The sequence below is a fragment of the Pristiophorus japonicus genome, chromosome 24 (assembly GCF_044704955.1).
Source record: "Pristiophorus japonicus isolate sPriJap1 chromosome 24, sPriJap1.hap1, whole genome shotgun sequence".
Taxonomy (NCBI): domain Eukaryota; kingdom Metazoa; phylum Chordata; class Chondrichthyes; family Pristiophoridae; genus Pristiophorus; species Pristiophorus japonicus.
Window position 1 is genome coordinate 2,394,999 of NC_092000.1, and position 18,797 is coordinate 2,413,795.

Here is an 18,797-nt window from a genome sequence, read left to right on the forward strand (position 1 = left end):
CTTTTCTTTCCTATTAATTTTTTTTGGATCCATGATTGATCATCTATCCCTATCTAGCTCTAACTATCTTTCCAAGTCGCCGATTGGTTTGCGTCATCGCGCAATTTCCCTATCTCTATCCCTATTCTAAGTTTGAAAGGTATTCACCAGATTGTCCTGGATCTCGTTCAGACACTACCCGAGAACCAGCGAGTGGCTAAACTTTCCTCAGACTTTTGAAACCGGGGGAAACTGGAGCAGTATTGAAATCATACTCACTCCAGTGGCCATTTTCCCCTCGTCTCGTCCAAGGCTAGTCTGGCTCTTAATTCGCAAGTTTTCGGCAGTCGTCCGTTGAGATCCTACTTCTGACACCAAATGTAAATTCCCGGATTCTTTTACTTCAATCTAGTTCAGTAAAATTACTGAGTCGAATACCTCTTGTGCTTTGAACAAAACAGTCTTTATTACCGGCCAGTAAGACCTATCAGACAGAAGATATACTCTCTGGATAGAGCGTACACACTCCCTACGGATAGGTGAAGTTACATCGTAAAGCGTTAACAGTTATACAGTTTAGAAATCAGATAACAAAATACAAATGGATTGACAGTCTAACTCAGCCACTCATTAGTCAATCTATATGAGATGTTCTTCTTGAAAGCTCAAGCATTGCCTCTAAATGTTTCAATCTAATGGTGTGACTATTAACTGAGACCTTGCAATTCTGCAGATGTATTTCATGTTACAACTATATATTATTGGCAGGATTAGTGACTTGAAACCTTGAGAAAGACTGTTAGCTATGCTGATGTTGCACTATTTGCAATCTGACATTCTCCCAGCTATTCTTCCATGGCTTATACATTTTCATATATCCCGTTTACGTTACTGTCCTTAATTCCACATATTCCGTTCAGATATCCACACCAGCATCCAACCATGACCTTCTGGCTGATTGGCAAACAGGTCAGGGATAGCACTTTCACGCAAGATGTGCGCATCATGGATGCTGCCAGGAAATATAGCATTTACTGTCATAATTGTTTGATTGTGGTCAACAACAAGCTGCACATTTAGTGAGTGGAACCCCTTTCTGTTACGAAACACCTCCGCATTCTTTAAGGGTGCTTTCAGGGCAATGTGTGTGCAGTCTATTGCTCCCTGCACCTTGGGGAAGTCTGCTATTCTTGAGAAACCCAAAGCCCTCTCTGTTGTGTATCTGTAAAGCATGCACTCCCATGTTCCGCCACCCGGGAGTGCCAAGGGATCCCAGCATCCCTTGGGAGCACTGTATATTAGTCGGCCCCTGAGGCCTGTTCCTCACTCTGGAGTGTATTAATAAAGACTGAGGTCACTGTTACGTTAACCTCCCTTTGTGCGGTCTCATCTGTGTTAGGAACACAATAACTGGCGACGAGTATACGAATCCAATGCAAAGATGTAGCAAACTGTGGGAATCCTGGAGAAGTTCTCGGAGGGTGAGGACTGGGAAGCCTATGTCGAACGGCTAGACCAGCACATTGTAGCCAACGAGCTGGACCGAGAAGGAAGCGCTGCAAAAAGGAGAGCGGTCCTCCTCACAGTCTGCGGGGCACTGACCTACAGCCTCATGAAGAATCTTCTGGCTCCAGTGAAACCCACAGATAAGTCGTATGAGGAGCTGTGTACACTGGTTCGGGAGCATCTTAACCGGAGGGAGAGTGTGCTGATGGCGAGGTATCGGTTCTACACGTGCCAACGATCTGAAGGTCAGGAAGTGGCGAGCTACGTCGCCGAGCTAAGGCGACTTGCAGGACAATGTGAGTTTGATGGCTACCTGGAGCAAATGCTCAGAGACTTTTTTGTACTGGGCATTGGCCATGAGACCATTCTACGAAAGCTTTTGACTGTAGAGACTCCGACGCTCAGTAAGGCCATTGCGATAGCACAGGCGTTTATGTCCACCAGTGATAATACCAAACAAATCTCAGCACACAAGTGCTAGCAATGTTCATAAATTAACTGGAACTGTGTTTGCGAGCAGAAATGTACAGGGCAAAAACCACGAGTCTGCAACTGCCAGCAGGCCTCACGTGACCCAGATGACTCAGAGTCCGCAACAAAGGATGAATGCAAGGCAATTCGCACCTTGTTGGCGTTGTGGAGGCTTCCATTCAGCCTTATCATGCCGCATCAAAGGGTATGTTTGCAAGAGCTGTGGAACAATGGGGCACCCCCAACGAGCTTGTAGACGAGCTGGTAGCTCTGCAAAACCTGCTAACCACCACGTGGCAGAGGAAGATCGGTCCATGGTGCATCAAAACAATTTCGAGCCTCAGAGAGAGGAGGCAGATGCTGAAGTACACGGGGTGCACACATTTTTGACAAAATGTCCACCTATAATGCTAAATGTAAAATTGAATGGCTTACCCGTAGCTATGGAACTGGACACTGGCGCTAGCCAATCCATCATGAGTAAAAAGATGTTTGAGAGACTGTGGTGCAACAAGGCACTCAGACCTGCCCTGAGCACCATCCACACGAAACTGAGAACGTACACCAAAGAGCTTATCACTACTGTCCTGGGCAGCACCATGGTCAAGGTCACCTACGAGGGCACAGTGCACGAACTGCCACTCTGGATTGTCCCGGGCGATGGCCCCACACTGCTTGGAAGGAGCTGGCTGGGCAAAATCCGCTGGATCTGGGATGACATCCGAGCGCTATCACATGTCGATGAGGCCTCATGTGCCCAGGTTCTTAACAAATTTCCTTCCCTTTTTGAGCAAAGCATTGGAAACTTTACCGGGGCGAAGGTGTGGATCCACTTGGTCCCAGAGGCACGATCCATTCACCACAAAGCGCGAGCGGTACCTCACATGGTGAGGGAGAGAGTGGAAATCGAACTGGACAGGCTGCAATGCGAGGGCATCATCTCCCCAGTAGAATTCAGCGAGTGGGCCAGCCCGATTGTTGCAGTACTCAAAAGTGATGGCACGGTCAGGATTTGCGGCGATTATAAAGCAACTATTAATCGTTTCTCGCTACAGGACCAATACCCGCTACCTAACGCAGACGACCTGTTTGCGACACTGGCAGGAGGCAAGACGTTCAACAAGCTCGACCTAACTTCGGCCTACATGACGCAGGAGCTGGAGGAATCTTCGAAGGGCCTCACCTGCATCAACACGCACAAGGGACTGTTCATCTACAACAGATGCCTGTTTGGAATTCGGTCGGCTTCAGAGAAACATGGTGAGCCTACTCAAGTTGGTACCACGCACGGTGGTTTTTCAGGACGACATATTGGTCACGGGTTGGGACACCGTCGAGCACCTACAAAACCTGGATCACGCAGGGCTGCGGCTGAGGAGGTCGAAATGCGTCTTCATGGCAACAGAAGTGGAGTTTTTGGGGAGAAAGATCGCGGCGGACGGTATTTGGCCCACAGACGCCAAGACAGAGGCTATCACGAACGCGCCCAGGCCACAGAACGTCTCGGAGCTGCGGTCATTCCTGCGGTCGTTCCTGGGATTCCTCAACTATTTTGATAACTTCCTACTGGGGTTAAGCACCCTCTTAGAGCCCCTACATGTGTTATTGCATAAAGGTGAGAACTGGGTATGGGGAAAAAAACCAAGTAATTGCTTTTGAGAAAGCCAGAAACATTTTATGCTCCAACAAGCTGCTTGTATTGTATAACCCGTGTAAAAGACTTGTGCTAGCATGTGCTGCGTTGTCGTACGGAGTCGGGTGTGTATTACAACAAGCTAACGTTGCGGGGAAGTTGCAACCTGTCGCCTATGCCTCCAGGAGATTGTCTAAGGCTGAGAGGGCCTACAGCATGATTGAGAAAGAGACGTTAGTGTGTGTGTGTTCGGGGTAAAGAAAATGCATCAGTACCTGTTTGGCCTCAAATTTGAGCTGGAAACCGATCACAAGCCCCTCATATCCCTGTTCGCTGAAAACAAGGGGATAAAAACTAATGCCTCAGCCCGCATACAAAGGTGGGCACTCGCGCTATCAGCGTACAACTATACCATCCGCCACAGGCCAGGCACCGAGAACTGTGCGGATGCTCTCAGTCGGCTACCATTGCCCACCACGGGGGTGGAAATGGCGCAGCCTGCAAACTTGTTGATGGTGACACAGCCCGCAGACATGTTGATGGTCATGGAAGTGTTTGAAAATGATAAATCATTGTCACGGCCCGCCAGATTAGGACTTGGACCAGCCAAGATCCTCTGCTATCCCTAGTAAAAAACTGTGTGCTGCATGGGAGCTGGGCCAGCATCCCCGTTGAAATGCAAGAGCTAATCAAGCCGTTCCAGCGGCGAAAGGGCGAGCTGTCCATTCAGGCAGACTGCTTGTTGTGAGGTAACCGCGTAGTGCTACCCAAAAAGGGCAGGGAGACGTTCATCTCGGATCTCCACAGCACACACCCGGGTTTGGTAATGATGAAAGCGATAGCCAGATCCCACGTGTGGTGGCCCGGTATCGACTCTGACTTAGAGTCCTGTGTACGGCAATGCAGCGTGTGTGCTCAGTTGAGCAACGCGCCCAGAGAGGCACCACTAAGTTTGTGGTCCTGGACCTCCAGACCATGGTCGAGGATCCATGTCGACTAAGCGGGCCCATTTCTCGGTAAAATGTTCCTCGTGGTGGTGGATGCTTTTTCAAAATGGATTGAATGTGAAATAATGTGGGGAAGCATCGCCACTGCCACCATTGAAAGCCTGAGGGCCATGTTTGCCATCCACGGCCTGCCTGATATTCTGGTCAGTGACAACGGGCCATGTTTCACTAGTGCCGAATTTAAAGAATTCATGACCCGCAATGGGATCAAACATGTCACCTCGGCCCCGTTTAAACCAGCCTCCAATGGGCAGGCAGAGGGGGCAGTACAATCAATCAAACAGAGCCTTAAACAAGTCACAGAAGGCTCACTCCAAACCCGCCTGTCCCGAGTACTGCTCAGTTACCGCACAAGACCCCACTCGCTCACAGGGGTGCCCCCGGCTGAGATACTCATGAAAAGGACACTTAAAACCAGACTCTCGCTGGTTCACCCCAACCTGCATGAGAGCAGGCGGCAGCAACAAAATGTAAACGATATCAAAGGGATCCGGATATAAAAGGGGTCAGAGGGTCTAGTAAGGGGGAGGAACTGAGGGAAATCCTTATTAGTCGGGAAATTGTGTTGGGGAAATCGATGGGATTGAAGGCCGATAAATCCCCAGGGCCTGATGGACTGCATCCCAGAGTACTTAAGGAGGTGACCTTGGAAATAGCGGATGCATTGACAGTCATTTTCCAACATTCCATTGACTCTGGATCAGTTCCTATCGAGTGGAGGGTAGCCAATGTAACCCCACTTTTTAAAAAAGGAGGGAGAGAGAAAACAGGGAATTATAGACCGGTCAGCCTGACCTCAGTAGTGGGTAAAATGATGGAATCAATTATTAAGGATGTCATAGCAGCGCATTTGAAAAGAGGTGACATGATAGGTCCAAGTCAGCATGGATTTGTGAAATGATTGACAAATCTTCAGGAATTTTTTGAGGATGTTTCCAGTAGAGTGGACAAGGGAGAACCAGTTGATGTGGTATATTTGGACTTTCAGAAGGCTTTAAACAAGGTCCCACACAAGAGATTAATGTGAAAAGTTAAAGCACGTGGGATTGGGGGTAGTGTGTTGACATGGATTGAGAACTGGTTGTCAGACAGGAAGCAAAGAGTAGGAGTAAATGGGTACTTTTCAGAATGGCAGGCAGTGACTAGTGGGGTACCGCAAGGTTCTGTGCTGGGGCCTCAGCTGTTTACACTGTACATTAATGATTTAGACGAGGGGATTAAATGTAGTATCTCCAAATTTGCGGATGATACTAAGTTGGGTGGCAGTGTGTGCTGCGAGGAGGATGCTATGAGGCTGCAGAGTGACTTGGATAGGTTAGGTGAGTGGGCAATTGCATGGCAGCTGAAGTATAATGTCAATAAATGTGAGGTTTTCCACTTTGGTGGTAAAAACAGAGAGACAGACTATTATCTGAATGGTGACAGATTAGGAAAAGGAGAGGTGCAACGAGACCTGGGTGTCATGGTACATCAGTCATTGAAGGTTGGCATGCAGTTACATCAGGCGGTTAAGAAAGCAAATGGCATGTTGGCCTTCATAGCGAGGGGATTTGAGTACAGGGGCAGGGAGGTGTTGCTACAGTTGTACAGGGCCTTGGTGAGGCCACACCTGGAGTATTGTGTACAGTTTTGGTCTCCTAACTTGAGGAAGGACATTCTTGCTATTGAGGGAGTGCAGCGAAGGTTCACCAGACTGATTCCCGGGATGGCGGGACTGACATATCAAGAAAGACTGGATCAACTGGGCTTGTATTCACTGTAGTTCAGAAGAATGAGAGGGGACCTCATAGAAACGTTTAAAATTCTGACGGGTTTAAACAGGTTAGATGCAGGAAGAATGTTCCCAATGTTGGGGAAGTCCAGAATCAGGGGTCACAGTCTAAGGATAAGGAGTAAGCCATTTAGGACCGAGATGAGGAGAAACCTCTTCACCCAGAGAGTGGTGAACCTGTGGAATTCTCTACCACAGAAAGTTGTTGAGGCCAATTCACTAAATATATTCAAAAGGGAGTTAGATGAAGTCCTTACTATTAGGGGGATCAAGGCCATTGGCGAGAAAGCAGGAATGGGGTACTGAAGTTGCATGTTCAGCCATGAACTCATTGAATGGCGGTGCAGGCTAGAAGGGCCGAATGGCCTACTCCTGCACCTATTTTTCTATGTTTCTATGATAGTCGCGCCACTGTGTCATGGGAAATTGATGTGAATGACCCTGTGTATGAGCTAAACTATGGACGTGGTCCCAAATGGATCGCAGGCAAAGTGATAGCTAAAGAAGGGAGTAGGGTGTTTGTAGTCAAACTAGACAACGGACAAATTTGCAGAAAGTACCTGGACCAAACGAGGCTGCGATTCACAGACTATCCTGAACAACCCACAGCAGACACCACCTTTTTCGAGCCCACAACATACACCCAAAGGATCAACGACACCATCCCGGAACAGGAAATCGAACCCATCATGCCCAACAGCCCAGCAAGGCCAGGCTCACCCAGCAGCCCTGCAGGGCCAACAACACACCAGCCCAGCGAGGGCACAGCCAACCCCCCAGAACAGACATTTGTACCGAGGCAGTCCACCAGGGAAAGAAAGGCTCCTGACCGCCTCACCTTGTAAATAGTTTTCACTTTGACTTTGGAGGGGAGTGATGTTGTGTATCTGTAAAGCATGCACTCCCATGTTCCGCCACCAGGGAGTGCTTCTCCTGAAGTCCCAAGGGATCCCAGCATCCCTTGGGAGCACTGTATATAAGCCGGCCCCTAAGGCCTGTTCCTCACCCTGGAGTGTCTTAATAAAGACTGAGGTCACTGTTACTTTAACCTCCCTGTATGCAGTCTCATCTGTGTGAGGAACACAATACTCTCAGTCTGTGTCTCCCTGGTCATTGGGAAGCTTATGAAGTCCATCCTGCGAGCGTAAAAGGCTTCAGTCACCTGTCGAATATAGCAGTGTGTCGCATGCTGAGAGATATGGCAGATGTCGCTAGCTGAAGCCTGAAAAGATCCCGATACGTAAAAGGCTAGGGCAGCAGTAACCTTCACCTCAACGGACAGTGCGGTTCTGATGGTGCTGGAAGGCTGCAGATCATCCTTGACGAGTTGACATATCTCATCGATGACCTCCTTCCGGAATCGCAGCCTCCTAAGACAAGCATTTTCAAACAAGTTCAGATAGGCTTGCTTCTCCAAGTACCTTAGTTGGCTATACGGTCTCCTCCTCTGTCTTCGGCTCCGTCTATGCGTTACTGTGCCACCTCTTCGATTGATCCTTTCAGCAAACAGTATGTGAGCAGTTGCAATTAAAGGCAGGGAAAGCATAGGCCCCATCACTATCAATAATTACTTTCACTAATTTTAATAATGTCTCTACTCTATACTCTCTAATCACTGTAGCCTGTCCTCTCTGTACTCTCTGAGCTGTATACCAGTCAGTTTGATAGGCCCCAACAATATCATTAAATAACTTCACTATGTAAAAGCTATTTATTAAATAATTCCAATATATGAGATCTATTTAGCATAAGTAAGTTGATAATATCTATTTGTATTCCCTGTCCCAAATTTCTGAGTACAATTTTCTTCAATTTTACTCTCTAAATGACTCACAACTAATTCTCCACCCTTCCTCCGAAGTTAAAAATGGCATCTGTGGGGCCCATTTCCTTCTCTTAGGCCCTGAAAAAGCAACTATTTTTCAGCACTCTTTTGGGCCTTGCATCGGCCCAGCGAAGTGCATGCTAGGTGCCAAAGCTTGGGATGGGCCTTGTGTGGGCGATCATCTCGGCGATCAAAGTGGAAACTTAGGGGCCTATTTTTCCAGCGATGTTTTGGGCCTAGTTTCCACTTTTTGCTCAAAATGGGCGATAGAGGTCCGTTTTTGGCGATAGATGGGCCATAGATGGGCGATGTGAAATGGAAAGTCTAGCCCATAGAACCTTGAAGGTCTCTGTCCAACCTTCCTCTGCTGTACTCCAGGTTTTCCATTCCCACAAAGCAGTGTTTAATGAAGTTTAGAAACCTTGTTAACGTTTTTATGGATATCATGAACAGCGTGTTTCTTCCTTCAGGTTTCTAAATTTCTAAACCCGTGACCTCCAAGAACTGCTCAGGTGGAAACCCGTGACCTTTGATATGTCAGCTGTGGCTCAGTGGGTGCACCCTCGCCTCTTGAGTCAGAAGGTTGTGGGTTCAAGTCCCACTCCCAAGGACTGAGCACAAAAATCTAGGCTGACACTCCAGTGCATTGCTGAAGGAGTGCTGCACTGTTACAGGTGCTGTCTTTTGGATCAGACGTCTGCTCTCTCAGGTGGACATAAAAGATCCCATGGCACTATTTCGAAGAAGTGCAGGGGAGTTATCCTCGGTGTCCTGGCCAATATTTATCCCTCATCAACAAAAAAAACAGATTATCTGGACATTATCTCATTGCTGTTTGTGGGAACTTGCGGTGCACAAATTGGTTGCCGCGTTTCCTACATTACAACAGCAATTTGAGACATCTGATGGCCGTGAAAGGCCCTATATAAATGCAAGTCTTTCTTTCTTTTCTTTGAAACCAGACGGAAATGAAGGCAGGCATTTGCAGCCATTGATCTTGGCAAGTACAGCCAGCATAATGTCGAAAGGGATTTGATGTCTGCATGTCAGGAAATTACCCGCCGCACTCACATTCATCCTTCCTTGCAGCTTTTGGTTGGTGTAATCTAGTACACACTGAGGGACTGGAGGGTGTAACTTGCAGATAAGGTAAAATGGTTGTTATCAATTATATAGCACACAGCCGACAAACCCTTTCTCAAAATGTTGTGTATTAAAATCTTCAGTTGCAGTCTCGTGGTTAAATAGCCTATACTGCCTGGGATAGTTTACGCACAAACTGAACCATCCATGTCTCATATTCTTGCTACAATGGATAAGGGAGCAGTGTACAGCTACATTATCCCTGTCGTGCTGACTTTCTGGGTCCAAAGTAAGTACCAGTGTTGGAGGAACTGTTTAACAAAGATTAAATTCCAGGGGTTGCAAGCTTTTAAATACATTTATCCCTGCTGTAAGACTTATGTGTGTTTCAGTGTCAGCTCCTGTACCTGTACAGTACACACTGGGTAAAAGGGATTGATTCACTCTTGTCTGGAACTAAACAGCCACCTTTACTCAGGGAGCCCTGGAGGTTGAAGTTTGTGAGTAGTGAAATGTCACAGTGGAGTAACCACTCTCCTGTTTCTCTCCTCTAGTCCCTTTCCCATGTTTCACTTTCTAGTCCTTCTCTTATCCCCCTCTTGTCTATCTCTTCAGTCCACCTCCTATTCTAGTCCCTCTCGTATTTCTCTCATTCTTTCTCACGTTTTTCTCTCATTTTTCTCTCTGTCTTATCTATCTCCTAATTCTCTTACTTTACTCTCTCCCATTACTTTTACTCCTCTCCTGTTTCTCTTTCTTGTTCCTCTCCCTTTTCTCTCACTGTCACTTGTTCCTCTTTCTCTGAGCCTCTCATCTCTCTCTCTGTCTCTCTCCTTCCTCCCTTTTTCTCTTTCAGCCAATTGGTATAATTGTATGGTACAGAGAACAGCACAGGTTGAAGGGAAACTAAAAACTTAAAACAACTCAGGCAGGCAAGTACGATATGAATTATTGTTAGTGGGGATATGCTGACAGTAGTGCAAACTTCAGCAGGTGATTTTGTGCCTCTTACCTCAAGTATTCATTCAAAGAGCTCTGGTCTAGAAATGCGCAGTTATCTCAGAAACGAACCCTATGTTGAATGGGTTCTATATCCCTGTATTTATTGTGATTTCTTTCCCTGGCAGAAAACGTGGCTGGATTTGAGGTTTCGCTCGACACAAACCCCCCAGCTGTGGAATTTGGAGACTCTCTGGAGGTGATCTGCCGTACAACAACATGTGCAGATCCAATAGTGACTGTGGAATATAAACCAGGGATACATTCGAACAGAACAAACAGCGCTGGCTGGTTGACAGACTATATCCCGAGTGTTCAGGAATGGGATTTTACGGTACCTTGCAGTGTAATCTGTAAATCAGACCGTTTTAAGCTGAAGGAGGCGAGAAAGGTAGTCACAGTATACAGTAAGTGAAAACTCTTGCTCTAAGACTGGATCGCAAAATATGAAGTGGGGGGAAAGGCAGTAAGTGAAAACATTATAGGTTGTGAAATATCTCCCAGGTTTACACAAAACAGATGGTGCAGTGCATTAGGTGAGGGAATGAACTGCACTGGTGGGAAATGCGTTTACACTCCGTACCCACTCAGTGAGTTCACAATCTGAGCCAGGTTAAGAGAGCGGCATTGAGTGGGGGCAATTCTGCAGAAACAGGGAAGGAAGAACGGAGTGTAGGTAAACTCAGTGTCGGGTGAAGAACATTTTAACAGAAGAAATGGTAGTAAGTGGACCACAGACTATACCCCGAGTGTCCAGATTGAGATTTTGCAGTACTTTGCAGTGTAATCTGTTTATCAGACAGTTATCCACTAAAGGAGGAAAAGGTGGTCACAGTACACAGTAAATGTAAACTCTTGGTCTTACATATTTGATTACCTGGCATAAAAGGAAGGTGAAGACAGGGTAAACTCTTTAAGGACGTCCAGAATGTTCCTGAATTGGGTTGCCTGGTGCTGGAAACCCAAGCATTTTTACTTTGTCCATCATTTGTTCAACTTTCATGTACAAATATGAAGTGCCTTCATCTCTGGGGAGAAGTCACCTCGGGATATTGTTGCTTTCACAGAATGTCAGTCGATCTGTCCCCAGCTCTGCCTCAGTTTGGGTGGACATTTTGTGTTTTTTTCCTCCATTGGGAGCAACAATACTGTTGACTTGTATAACAAGGGAAGCTGTGTCAGTGAATTGTTTCTGGATTTGAATCTTCTATTGAATTGCCGGGGATAATGGTACGAATATTCAGGCAGATTATTTCAGTGAATTATGTTAACTGTGATCCTCCTTTAACAGATCGAGAGTTAAACATTACTTCACCTCCTGAAGTGCTGGAAATTAACAAAACCTATAGTCTGGAGTGCACTGGTCCGAGGGTCTATCCAAACAATAAGCTCATACTCACATGGCTGAGAGGGAGTGAGATTGTTCAGAGTAATTCCACAGGGGAACCAGGTTTGCCGGACGAAGATAACAGATTGCGGAATGTCTTCAGTTTCACTGCAAGTACATCAGATGACAGACAGGAGTACACCTGCTTGGCAGAAGTGGACTTGGGCTCGAACACCACAAAACCAATCGCAAACTCCTCGGTGACCCTACAAACTTACTGTAAGTTCCACTTGAATAATAACGGCTCTCTTCTTTTTGAGAATGGATTAAATATCTATAATTAGTAGATAATAAACAATGGGAAACAATATGAATAAAACAGGACCCAATCTTATCGTTGGGACCTGTTTTATCCATACCACAAAATCTGTTGGATAAAAATTGTTCACCATGGGCCCAGCTGCAAATAGTCAGCTTCCTCACTTCACCAAAGTGTAACTATAAATTATCTGCGCATCTTGCAGCCAGCCAGAAAGTGTGCACAAATAAGTTTGAAAGAGTCATCAAAGATTTTTCAAGAGCTCTGGTATCAACCTGACAATCTTATTAATTTGACTCCAAAATGGCATCCAAGGCTCCAGCCTGATTCTTGCCGCCAAGAGAGAGGAAGGCTAAAGGAGAGCCTCATGGAGGTATATCAAATATTAACTGGTATAGATAAACCAAACCCAGAATATTACTTTAGTGTAAGGACAAACTTTCAGGCAAGGCAAGGACACTAGGCTAGAAGAGATAAGGCATGAGTGGAATAAGCTTTAAGTATCAAATGGCTTTTCCCTGTCCTTGATTAGGAACTTAGGAACAGGAAGAGGCCATTTAGCACCTCGAGCCTGTTCCTCGGTTCAATGAGATCATGGCTGATCTATGACCTAGCTCCATATACCCGCCATTGCCCCATATCCCTTAATACCTTTGGTTAACAAAAATCAATCAATCTCAGATTTAAATTTAACAATTAATGCAGCATCAATTTGCAGAAGAGAGTTAAGAACTCCATTAAGAACCATATCCACGTCTTCTGCCTCCACACACAGGTTACCTTTTTAGTCTCTAATAGGCCCTGCTCGTTCTTTAGTTATTCTCTTGCTCTTTATGTATTTATAAAACATCTTTGGGATTTCCTTGATTTTACTAGCCAATATTTTGTCATGCCCTCTCTTTGCTTTCCTAATTTCATTTTTAATTTCACCCCTGAACTTTCTATACTTCTCTGCAGTGTTGAGCTCTCGGTATCTGACAAAAGCTTCCCTCCCTTTTCCTTATCCTACCCTGTATGCTCATTGACATCCAAGGGGCTCTAGATTTGGGAATCTCACCCTTTTTCTGTGTGGGAACATATTTGCTCTGAAATCTCACTATCTCCTCCTTGAATGCCTCTCACTGCTATGACACTGATTTACCTTCAAGTAGCTGTTTCCAATCCACTTTTGCTAAATCACATCTTAGCTTAGTAAAATTGGCCTTTCCCCAATTAACTGCCAATTAGAGTTCCTGCCCATTATCCTTACTCTCTGTCTCCTGCCGCTCAGCCAATTTCCTACCAGGTCAATAATTTGCCTTCAATTCCATGAGCTTCAACTTTAGCTAACAGTCTCTAATGAGGGACTTTATCAAAGGCCTTCTGTAAGTCCATTTAAATAACATCCATAGACATTCCCCTGTCCACTACTTCAGTCACCTCTTCAGGCATGACGTACCTTTCACAAATCCATGCTGGCTTGCTCGGATCAGCTGACAATTTTCAAGGTGTTTAGTCACCCTATCCTTAATTATATACTCGAGTAGATTGCTCTTGTGCAAGAAACAAACAGGTGCAAAGTATGTTTATGTCCAGGATGGGCCACATGTTGATGTTATTATCATCACTCTGCTGCTTTCACCTGATGACAGCCAGACACTTCCAAACAGTGGCGGGGATGTCTGAAGGAAACTCACCTGGCAGCTCTTGCACATCTCTTCTGGTCAGTAGAGGTGGTGGTCGAGAAGATCAGACATTCTCTCTCGATGCAATTCTGGGAAGAACAAAATAACTGGGTAGATCTGCACCCATAATCACCCACAAAAGAAGCAGAGTTAGATACTTGGGCTGCCTGAATTAATTGAAAAAATAAAGTGTGCGACCTCCTGATGATGGCTCCAGTTGTGTCTCTGTGGGCTGGTGTGATGGACTCCTGCGATGTGTGTATTGGGCAATACCAGTACTGGTCAGTTTTCCGCTTTGTCCATTAGTAACTGAAACACAGCACAACAAATCAAAATGAAGTGAATTTCTTGTGTGTGTTGCAGATTTTCCAGATCCTCCTAGAATCCTTGACCAAGGCCCCATAGAAGTGAAGCAAGAGGTCACGTTAACATGTGAGGTTCCAAACGTCTATCCTGCTGAGAAGATGAGAGTGAGATGGTCTCAGCAAGGTGGAGAACTGAATTCAGTTACAACAACAAATTCCAATACTGTCCAGGCAACAACAGTATGGGTCCCACAAGAGATTGGTTTGATGGAAGTGGTCTGTACAGCAGACTTTGAGGAGTATCCATCAGTTCCAGCAAAGAATGACAGTGTCTATATTGCAGTGTACGGTAAGGACTCTGAATGTTGGGGGCATTACAATCAGATCGCACTCTGACAGTTCATGATGGTCAAAATTGCAGCGTGTCAGATTTACATCACTGTAAATAATAAACCCTCCCGCTGAGTGACAAATTAGGAACTATATGCCGTAAATATTCCCCGATCATAAAGAAATGTTAGTGCCTCTCGATATTGCATGATCATAAGAGAGTGTTGAAACAAGTGACTAAATAGGTTGTACCGTAAACACAATATATGTCACATCTTGTATAGGTTGTACCATAAACACAATATATGTCACAGCTTGTATATGTTGTACCATAAACACAATATATGTCACATCTTGTATAGGTTGTACCATAAACACAATATATGTCACATACTGTATAGGTTGTACCATAAACACAATATATGTCATAACTTGTACAGGTTGTACCGTAAACACAATATATGTCACATCTTGTATAGGTTGTACCACAAACACAATATATGTCACATCTTGTATAGGTTGTACCGTAAACATAATATATGTCACAGCTTGACATTCATATATTGAGAGAAAAGAGTTGTGTTCAGTGATGAGCAATGAGTACATTTGGTGAGGATGGAGTATGGGCTCAGATTTCTCACTCTCATGCCACTAACAAAATCACATATCAGGTGAATTTTCCAGAGAAGCAGTTACCAGTAAATAAATTGGTCACTACCTTTTCTAAGATAATAAATCAAATGCAGAATCAAAAATTGGAAACAAATCATATCACCAGACAGAAAGATAGAAGGAATTTGCATTTATGTAGAACCTTTCACAGTCTCAGGAGATCCCAAAGTGCTTCAGAGCCCAGGAATTATTTCTGGTGTAGTTACCATTGTTTTGTAGGCAGACGTTTTCTGCAGTGAGCCAGCAAACCACTTGTTGTAAACCAAGCAGGCCAACTAGGATGGGTAATAAATGTGGCTTTGCCAGTGGTGCCTGAATGCTGAGAACAATGGAAATTAATTCACACAGCAAGGTTCCACAGGCACAACTGAGCTCAATGATCATTTCATTTATTTTGGTGGTTTTGGGTCAGGGATGAATGTCGACTAGGATACCAGGAATACTGGGAGAACTTTGAAAAATGCCATGGGGTCTTGTACATCCACCTGATATAATCGGTGAGGTGGATAGTGAGCAATAAACACGGAGCATAGCTGCCTTTACCTCGTTATTGTAGTCACGCTGTGAGGCTGCACGACACGTTTTGACAATGTTTCTAAATTATTTTCTCAGCTTTCTCTGCCCCTGAAATCCAAGTACCGAGCACCTTTGAAAGAAATCTGGTTAATATTACCTGCAGTGTGTTTAATGTCTCAGGGGAACTTGAACTCAGACTGAAGAACAGAACCGACATATTAGTGAATGAATCAAGCAATACTGGGCTCACTATCTACCATCCTGTGGATGCACAAGCAAAGCTAGATGGACAGCAGTACTTCTGCGAGGCTGAACTGAAACTTCACTCAAAGACAACCCCTATTGTTAAACAACAGAATGCCACTCTCCGTGTCCTGTGTAAGTAGCATCACTTTGGTTACAAAAGGTTGCTGAGGTTTTATATTTCAAATGGAGACCAATGAACAATCAACTCTCTTCTACCAACTCTCCTCTTACTCCTGAACAAACTGAATTGGTCTCCTCACACTTAGCCTGCTTTCCAATGGCTCGTTCCATGACTGAGGATACAGGACGGGGCAATGTGGGGCACTGTTCATTAGTGCCCAGTGCCCTGTGTCCCAGAATCATTGAGTGTGTGTCCTCAGGCCCCCACACAGCAAGGTCCATGTCCTGACCAGACTATTGCGAGAGATGCTAAGTGTAGACCAGATACTTCCACGTGGACAAGAGAGGGAAAATTGGAGGCTGCCCAAACTGGGCTGCTGTCATGTGAGAGATATTTAATGGGAGGAGGGGAATTCTGGAAAAGCATTTTCAACGGAGATGCTGGTACATAAACCCACAGTCGTGAAGAATGAGTAGCTAACGCTAACTGATGATCTGTTTCTCTTCAACATTCTTCTGTTATTTGACCTTTGAAAAGGTCTAAGATACACTGGCAATAGGTCCATCGAGCTAGAGATCTGGGAAACTCCTCTTTGAGCAGAGAAATTAACCATTTCACCAAAGACCAGCTTTCTCCATTCTCAGAGTGGTGCTGGATCAGCTATTGAGTGAATAAGAATCACATAGAGGTTTGTGAAAAGCAACACCCAGAACTTTGCTTTCCCCGCAGAAGACAGCTGTTCTGAACTGTCTGGGGAAACATACACTGAGGGTTTATAATCGCTGAACATTCATCTGAAGGTCCTAAGCTCTGGAACGCCCTCCCAAATCGTCTCCGCCTCTCTACTTCTCTCTTCTCTCTTAAAACCTACCTCTTTGACCAAGCTTTTGCATCATCAGGTCTAATTTCTTCTTATGCAGCTCGGTATCAAATTTTTGTCTTATAATACTCCTGGGGTGCTCAATTTCTTTCGGGTGGGGATTCAGAGGCAGATTTGGGAGAATGGCCACAGGGCATGGAGGTTTTAAAAGGCTGCTTCTGAATGCAGTGAGAGATTTTTAATATCGACCGTTACTGTGTATTGCCACCCAATGGATCTGTAATGGAGCTGCATGCTTACACACGGCTGTCTTCATAGCAAGAAAACAGTTGCACGGCTGGGTTTGGCACGAGCATAGAAACATAGAAAATAGGTGCAGGAGTAGGCCATTCGGCCCTTTGAGTCTGCACCACCATTCAATAAGATCATGGCTGATCATTCACCTCAGTACCCCTTTCCTGCTTTCTCTCCATACCCCTTGATCCCTTTAGCCGTCAGGGCCATACCTAACTCCCTCTTGAATATATCTAACGAACTGGCATCAACAACTCTCTGCGGTAGGAAATTCCAGACGTTAACAACTCTCTGAGTGAAGAAGTTTCTCCTCATCTCGGTCCTAAATAGCTTATCCTTTATCCTTAGACTGTGACCCCTGGTTCTGGATTCCTCAACATCGGGAACATTCTTCCTGCATCTAACCTGTCCAGTCCCGTCAGAATTTTATATGTTTCTATGAGATCCCCTCTCAGTGTTCTAAACTCCAGTGAATACAGGCCTAGTCGATCCAGTCTCTCCTCATATGTCAGTCCTGCCATCCAGGGCATCAATCTGGTGAACCTTTGCTGCACTCCCTCAATAGCAAGAACGTCCTTCCTCAGATTAGGAGACCAAAACTGAACACAATATTCCAGGTGAGGCCTCACCAAGGCCCTGTACAACTGCATTAAGACCTCCCTGCTCCTATACTCAAATCCTCTAGCTATGAAGGCCAACATGCCATTTGCCTTCTTCACCGCCTGCTGTACTTGCATGCCAACTTTCAATGACTGATGTACCATCACATGACAGGCCTTCCCTGTCATAAATGCCAATCATAGTGCCAACTACAGGCATGAGTGGTACCTCATGTAACTGTTGACAGTGCTTCTATAGGCTTTCTCATTGCCAGTGGCTGACATAGGAGCTTTCAATGTAACTTGAAATGCTATATTGAAACCCACATAGTGATTTTAACATAGCGTAGATAAATATATCCTATTGATATAAAGAAGAAGAAAGACTCACGTAAATTCCAGACAGTTGCAGTCTCTGAACTCCAATCCAACTGTAGGGAAGACAGCTGTTCTGAACTGGCTGTTGGAAAATGGATGAGAGCACAATATGTGGCTAAGTTTGGGCATCCAGCTAATCAAAGCACTGATGTAGTGCCGTGTCACCGTGTCAGCGATCCCGTGGGTGTGCAGGCCTACTTATATTGGCAATTTTCTCTTTTCCAGATAAACCACGAAACACAACCATAACCATGTCAGTAAATAACAAATCTGTCTCAGGGTCTCCAGTATCAGTCAGTAAAGGCGATGAGGTTATAATGACCTGCGACTCCAATGCAAACCCCTCGGCTACATTCGAGTGGGAAGACCCCAGTAACGGGAACAACGTTGAGACTGGCCCTCCTGAAGTCCTCCGTATTCCCCATGCAACATCAGAACATCACGGAATTTATAAATGTACCGCTAGCAACAGATATGGAACTGAAGAGAGAGACGTGGACCTCAGAGTCGGCGCAGGTCAGTTTGTAATCTTGGTCACAATTGATAAAAAAGGAGAAACAATTGACCCTTTGAGGACTGAAGCAGCATTTCTGTTACCTCTGGGACATCGGTACGAGTGGCCCAGAGTGACACTCCCTTCCACTGGTGTCTCTTTGTGTGGAGAAGTACCTTACTCCTGCTCTGTGTTTGCTCAGACTGCCTGGGCAATAACTGGGCAGGAGGGGAGTGGCAGCTGTGAATCCACACGCTGCCAGTCCATGGTGCAGAGTGTTGGCAGCTCAGTGAGCTGCCTCACATGACTGAGCGACAATTCTAACAGTGACCAGGCTTTTGGTCACCAGCCCTCATTTCTCCTTAGTGGCTCGGTGTCAAATTTGTGTCTTATAATCCTCCTGTGAGGCGCCTTGGGATATTTTATTACATTAAAGGCC

The 18,797-nt window shown here is 45.4% G+C and overlaps 1 protein-coding gene across 10 annotated transcripts in view; it reads left to right on the top strand.

The window, feature by feature from the left end:
- The window catches only part of LOC139237875 (hemicentin-1-like), a 276,696-nt gene that overhangs the window by 185,319 nt on the left and 72,580 nt on the right, over positions 1 to 18,797 (top strand). For 9 of the 10 annotated variants that reach the window (XR_011588538.1, XM_070867124.1, XM_070867125.1 and 6 more), the window contains exons 14-18: positions 10,403 to 10,681; positions 11,566 to 11,880; positions 13,948 to 14,238; positions 15,504 to 15,785; positions 18,091 to 18,381. Coding sequence is in view for 9 of the 10 variants with exons in the window: in XM_070867124.1 (XP_070723225.1) it covers positions 10,403 to 10,681; positions 11,566 to 11,880; positions 13,948 to 14,238; positions 15,504 to 15,785; positions 18,091 to 18,381 (1,458 nt within the window). In the remaining variant the exon portion in view is untranslated. The remainder of the gene's footprint in view (positions 1 to 10,402; positions 10,682 to 11,565; positions 11,881 to 13,947; positions 14,239 to 15,503; positions 15,786 to 18,090; positions 18,382 to 18,797) is intronic. The other variant, XM_070867121.1, reaches the window with a different exon arrangement.